This window comes from Trachymyrmex cornetzi, unplaced genomic scaffold (genome assembly GCF_001594075.2).
Source record: "Trachymyrmex cornetzi isolate Tcor2-1 unplaced genomic scaffold, Tcor1.1 scaffold468, whole genome shotgun sequence".
Taxonomy (NCBI): Eukaryota; Metazoa; Arthropoda; class Insecta; order Hymenoptera; family Formicidae; genus Trachymyrmex; species Trachymyrmex cornetzi.
The window spans coordinates 677,373-684,845 of record NW_017299487.1 but is presented as its reverse complement, the minus strand read 5'-3'; the positions used below and the strand labels follow the sequence as shown (position 1 = coordinate 684,845).

At 29.7% G+C, this 7,473-nt stretch overlaps 1 protein-coding gene across 1 annotated transcript in view; it reads left to right on the top strand.

Annotated features, from left to right (window-relative positions):
- The first annotated feature begins 5,392 nt into the window (after nt 1-5,392).
- LOC108764960 (glutamate receptor ionotropic, kainate 2-like) overlaps nt 5,393-7,473 on the top strand; it is a 16,156-nt gene continuing 14,075 nt past the window's right edge. Inside the window, exon 1 of the mRNA XM_018513398.1 lies at nt 5,393-5,480. Coding sequence (XP_018368900.1) covers nt 5,393-5,480 — 88 coding nt within the window. The remainder of the gene's footprint in view (nt 5,481-7,473) is intronic.

Here is a 7,473-nt window from a genome sequence, read left to right as displayed (position 1 = left end):
TTTTATTTTCACTATTTATTTATAAATACTATGGCTATCTTTCTTAATATCATGGCCATCTTTTCCCTAAAAATCAGATAAGATGGCCAGTGCATACTTAGTAATATTTTGATAAAATTAAAGTTCTGTTAAGTATTTTCTCTTTAATTCCGATAGTATTTGTTACTTTAAGCTTCAGTGAAAGTAATATCCCAAATATTGTTAAAAAGTAACAAGAATAATTGTATGTTTTTTGCATTTTAAAAAACTATGGCCATCATACCCGAGTTTATCCTATATCTTTTCCAGATTTTTATATTTTTAGCATATTATATCACGCTAGAAAAATGGCGCATATAAATGACGTTAGAAGATTTTCAACTTTGCGTTAAATAGTAGATGCAATGTACTCCATCGGCCGGTGTTCATTGATGCTCCTATCTCTAAGCTCAGTTATTACTGAAACTACTGTAATCAATGCTAATACGGGGCCGGTCGGTACTAAGAATTAACAATTTCCGCTAACTTAAGGCTTACAGTGCTAACTTTACGCCCGATACAACCAACGCCGTATAGTAAATCAATATAAAATCGTAAATATTAATCCCTTCTCCCTTTTTCTTCCTGCATAAAAAGCAGTAATTTGTGGAAGGAGCTATTTATTGCGATAATTATTTACGATGCGGACGCCCACGCGACCTAGGAAGTGCATGATTAAATTGTGTATCGCAATGATTAAAACCGCGAACTATAATGTACGATAATGATGTACCGCATTCTTTCAGATACTACAAAAATAAAATGACTCTATCAACATCGGCGTCAGTTTTAATTGCATACACAATCTAAGAAATAGAAGCAGTTAGTAGATAACAAACTAATTACGATACATACATACGTATAAGATTGCGAAGTATATTACATTAATTGTACAAATGTTAAAGTTACTAATTTTTTATTTTCAGCAACAAAATACTATTATATGAGTTTCCTTGTTTGGAAAAATCACTACATCCGCTATATTCGCGTGTGTAACTATTCCATCCATCCTTCACTTATTTTATATCTCGGTATGTCAAAACATGTCGTTAAATACATGTAAAAACCATGCAGATTCTTACAATGTTAAAACTAGTGCTCGGAAACATCAGACGATTTGACAGTTTGTTTCGAACGTTTCGAACAGTTCGAATCTCAAGTTCGAACGTTAAATAGTTCGGACTAAATGTATGTTCGAACTATTTTAACCCACTTCAGAGCTGAAAATTCAAATTTATTACATTTCGAACTCAGACATCACAAGTCGTAATCAACCTGAATATGTCCAGGATGGCTCAGGATATTTGTAGGACGATATCAATAAATATAGGAATTTTATTTAAATTTAATATGCACATTCAATTACATTCAGTTATATATATTGTGACGTTATTCCACATGTGTAATAACTTTCCTAATGTGACGGGTTGAAAAAATCGAAAATTTTTTTTTGATGTAAAAAAGACGTTTGAATGTAGTAAAAACGAAAAAAATTATTTCTAATAAACTAATATGCTAATTGTACGAGTAAATCTTTACGTTGGCTTGTGCACAACGGATTTTAAGTGCACTTTAAAATATTAAACTATAAGAAATTGCAAAAATAAATATTAATATTAATATTCCCACACGTGACTTTTTCTTTTTGACATTTTTCTAATGTTTGTATATTCAAGTCTCGTGAAAAACTGCTCTTTTGTTTCCAAGGCATACTACATTTGTTTACTGTCCAAACCGTCCGAACTTCAGACATAACGAATTGACATTTCATACTGATCACTGCTTAAGTTCGAACTGTTCGAACTGTCCGAAATATTCGAATTAGATGCTCATTTTTTTCAACTTCGAACTATTCGAATAGATCGAACATTCAACATGTTCGAATCTTTTGTCCGAGCCCTAGTTAAAACAAGTCTAAAATTTGCATTCCTTGTAACTAATAAAAAGCAAACAGTAATATATGTATGTTTGCAATTAACAAAAAAAAAACAGAATGTCATAACATGGCGCGAACTCTTTCTTCGATATTTGTTTAAGAAGTCCAGCTTGGTTTATAGGACTTCACTGATTCTTTTGTGTATAAATAACAAAATATCTAAATACAGGAAGAAATTTGTGGGTTTCAGATTATATCGGCCCGCATTTCTCGCTGTTTAATGCGCGGTTGAATGATTATGCCGCTCGTTTGCTTTATACTCTACCCGACTGTCCAATTGCTTACTCGCTAAGGTTGCCGTTTAAAGACCACGTATAATCTCCTCTCCATCGTCGAGAAGCTAAATGGAATCCGTCCGTGGACAGGCGACACCAACGGTATCCCCTGTCCACAACCGCGAATATCGTTCCGCTCGAAGACACCGACATCCAACGACGTCGTCGTGCTTGCTTAGCTACCAAGACAAATGGTACACCCTACATACATTTGTATATTTCGCGATGTTTATACACTCGACAAACAACCGAAGCATAGATTGCAGCGACGCAGTGCGTATTGTTTCGTGAACATATTGCTAGAGATGTACTTAGGTATGTTTCATTGCTTAACTTTTTTATAAAAAAAAAGAAGAGATCAAAGTTCGTTATAAATATATTTTTCATTAAATAAAAACATACTCATTGCAATTAACTCTTTATTGATAAAATAATTCGTCATAAGAAATATTCAGATCATGAAAGTGGATTGCAATCTAAATACAATGTCTTAAACTGTCCAATCTTAATTTGATAATCTTTTTTGTATAAAGTATAATAAATATAATTTTTATATGCAAATAATATCTGCAAAATATTAATATTCAAAACCATACATACACTGTAAAAAATACTCAGAATCGACACAACTAAATCTGAGAGTTGCGCGATTTGAGTTAAGTGAAGTATAATCAAGTCAAGAAGAATAAAAGCCTAGTTAGATATATAATTACTCTAGTTAGATGAATAACTTCACATAGTTAATTGAACTCAAAAATTTAATCAAAGTATATGATTAACCGATCTGAAATAAGGTTAATGTAATAATATTTGAAATTCATTCAACTAATGCAAGGGTGATTTAACTGCGTAATTCTAATAAATCTATCTCTTCATGGAGATCAAATCAATCATACAGAAAAGTAAATTGAACTAATTATTTACGTAATTCAATTATGAGACGGCATAATCATAAGCGTATTTATAAAGTTGAATGAACCATTATTGGTAGTAAAAGAACATGAATATAATGTAAAAGTAACACGACTTAAAAGTAATAGGAATTTAATAAAATATTAACGATACTCCACTTTTTGGTTTAGAACAAGGGAGCGTTTTGTGGAACTATTAACAGATGGCGTGTGTACTCGTAAGAAAGATTCGATGTCTACCTGTATAAAGCGAGGATGGTCAATTGATCTTTTCATACACTTCTTGCCACATCATGGCGACAAACATTTTTTTCAAGGCAGTTCAATCGATCTATATGATAGAAGCTTTTAATTATCAATTAAATCATTTTACAAAATAACGAGATCGAATAAATTTTATGAATTGTTCTACTAGATAAATTATTAAATCTACTTCACTCGAAGATAAAGTAGAGATTACCTCAAAATTGTTTTTATCAACAATTTATTGAGTTCTCGTTACTTTGTAGAATAGTCCAATCAAATGTTAAAATCAATCTATTCTATTGCAGATTTATTTCATCGCGCTCATAAAATTATTTTAATTGACGATACAATTATGTTCTGTTACTATCAATAATAGTTTAGTCAACTACTTAAATATTTTATAGAACTAAATTTAATGTTTATTTAACACAAGGAAGATGTTAAAGGAAGTTAAAATTTTTCTTGGTGCAATCCGACAGTTAGTTCGCCGTATTGAACTCTGAGATTAAGTTGGTTTACCTCAATTCGAGTTGAATTCCTCCATCTTTTTTTACAGTGTATATAATATGTAGATGTTTGTAAAGATCTTCAGTGTATTAGGCATGGAGAGGGAGGGAGGAATTTATAAATTCGCTAAGCCAAAATGTGTGATGGCGTGAACCGGACATATCTATTTTTATAGATAGTGCTCTCTCTCTCTCTCTCTCTCTCTCTCTCTCTCTCTCTCTCTCTCTCTCTCTCTCTCTCTCTTGTAATATTATTTTAAAATGTTAACGGTGCCACCTTGTAAAATCTTTTACAACATTTCGCACGAGTACAATTCGCCGACAAGCAGAAATGGGATTTGCTTCATCGACTGTAGATATTCAAACTTCAACCAAATCGTTCAAGAGGTCCTCACTGAAAACATCCCAGAAAACATTGAGACGTCTTATAAGACATCATAAAGACGTCTTGAAATTCATGAGACATTTTTTGAAAGTATCAGAATGACATCTATATGATGTCTTCAAGATGTCTTATTTATGGCATCGATTTATGACGTCCTAAAGACATTATCCTTAAGAGATCTTACAGACTTACGACGTTTTACAGACTGATCTTTATGGCGTCTTAAAAACATTGTCCTTATAACGTCTTACAGATATTAAGACTCGCTTCGGACATTTGTCTAAAAAATAAAAATAAAAATTACTGATACGGAAACGCGTTGACAAGAGGAAGTATACAAAGCAGAAATTGGAATTACCTGATAAATGTGTATGTGAATGTAATTATACTTAACACATATTTTCGATAACGATCTATAATTGTGACAGATAATAAATCGTTATTGAAAATATGTACTAAGTATGATGTTACATTGTAAATTCTCAAGTATATATAACAATTTTCATTTCCGAAGGTAAAGAGAACTTGATATATATTTTAGAGCATTCTGTATTGTAAGCATGTATTCAAATAAAAATAAAAATAAAACTTTATAAATGAAATAAGTTAAAAAATGGCAATACAATCGAGGTAAGATTTTGAGAAATGTCTAATAGTATTTTTAAATGTAAATCTTAAATACATCTTCATTTATATAAATTGCACCTCGCTTACAACCAGAAAACTTAAAACAATTATAAACTGAAACTGAAATAATAATATTACAATTATTATAAACTGCATCGTGGATTGGATAATGATGCTGCTGACATCATTATCCACTTAACAATTGTTAAAACTTAAAAAAAGCTAAAAAAACAAAGAAATAACAAATGTCCACAGGAAGAAAAGCAAGAATTACCTACGTATGATAAAAAAAATGAAATTAATCGGTCAATACGTTTCTAGCTCTTATATGTTAATTATTTAGAATATTGCAGTATACGAAGCGTGACGGACAAATGCATACGCATATTTGACATCGCATTGTATTATACTATTTATGTCTTAATTAACACGCGCAATATATTTCATTGAATAAATTCGTCTTTGTGTTTTACATATTATTTATTAAAATGGATCCACGACGGTCTCTGGTTTCGATTGCATTAATTTTATTAGTGACAACACGTATCCATGGCCAAATGCGACCAATAAAAATCGGTAAGAAATAATTATTTTTTAAAAATTAATAAATTTTTAAAAACGAATCACTTATGCGTGAAAATATTGCATACGTTCAAAAGAATTATTTAACGACAGAACTGGCGAAGACTGAAATTTCTATGATAATCTACTCTATTGATACCATGTAAATGTAAAAAGTATTTGAAACCAAATCAGTATTTGCGAAGACTCACTTCTTTCAATTATACTGTGAAAAATAGTTTATAACAAATATTTTTCACAACATTACACAATTTTAAGTTACATAACATTTATTCCTCAAATTTTTTTTTCACATGAATAAAAAATCGTTTAATTATTGAGTTGTCGGAAAAGTCACGACGCATTTTTCAGCTCAAAATTGTATATAGAATATCTTCGTTAAAAATGACCGCAATTTAAATTTTAAAAAACATTTTGAAGTATGAAGTCTTTATTTTCAAAAGCTTATATATTTTTTGAGTTTATGCGAGTTTGGTAATTTTTACATACAGAAGACTATCAGCTAAAAAAAGTGAAAAATTTTCTTTTCACTTTGTAGATTTGTAATATGCCTAAAAAAATTTTGAGAACAATTTCGACTATCTATCGCAAAAGTTTGCAGCTTTCCCTGCAAAATCGTTTTTTTTAAATATTTCTACGATTTTTTGTTACTGAGTAATCGCGGATTAAATAAAAGGAGTATTTTGATTTTAATTGCTCATAACTCCGTTAAAAAACATCTTGAAGTAATTATTAAAACAGATTCTTAAAGCTGAAACTTTGCTCTATCGAATGGTATAATTGCAGAATGTAGAATTTATATAAATTTAAATTAAAAATGTGACAAAAATACGTCATGACTTTTCCGACAATCCAATACATTAACTTCAAGCAAAGATATATTAATTTAAAATGCAATAGACTTATGAATACCAGTTCAGAAAATTTCGGAACGAATACCAATTAAGATTAATGTAATATTCTATTTGGCGACTGTCACATACATATTAAATTTAAATAACAACGACATATAAATTATTAATTATTTTCTTTTTTTTATGACGAATTACGTCATACGTCATTAAAAAACGCTAGGTAACAATGCTATATCGATTCATAGTTAAAACAAAACGGAAAAAACATCTTCACCATAAAAAAATATATCAATACAAAGAAAGTAAAAAATATTTATAATAAAATAATTTTTAATTAAAGTTCATTAGTAATGAATTTTGCGCGTGATAATATCAGTATATGATCGCAAAGTCACGCAAGAGAAATATTTTTAAAGACATTCACATGTGTGTGTTTGTGTGTGTGTGTGTGTGTGTGTGCGCGCGCGCTTAATATTTATTATTCATCTGATACGCGTAATGTAAATTGTAAACTCGTGCGTATTATTATCATCAACTAGTATTAGTTGTTATTAAAGTAAATACATGTAGAGGAAGGTCACCGATACCGACATATCACTTTGTTTTTAGACAATATTTCTTAAACAAAAGGTAAAAATACAACTTCAAAAACATAAATACAAAGTAAAAAGTATCTTCTATCAGATAATATAATCAATTTTTATAATACTGTTTGCAATTTTGCAATAATTAAGTTTTTCGTAACTTATGCACAAATGAGCGTCTGACAAAATGGGCTCTAAAACTGACATAGTAGGCAATAATGCCAACATTCCTATTCTATAAATAAAGATATATCCTATTCTGTAAAGAAAACTAATTTATGACACTACACTGTTAGAAATGTTCTTAAATTTCATTAACTTTTAATGTACGTTGGTGAATGAAGTTTAATTTCTCTGTAATTGAAAGGACTATTAATGCACATGTTAATGAGATTTAAGTTTACAGTAACTTAAAAATTAAGTGTAATGAAACTTAATATACTTTTCATTTACGGATATAAATGACATTTAATTAATCGTAATTGAAATAATTATTAATGTACATATTAATGAAATTTAATGTACTTTTACATTTACGAATATTAATAA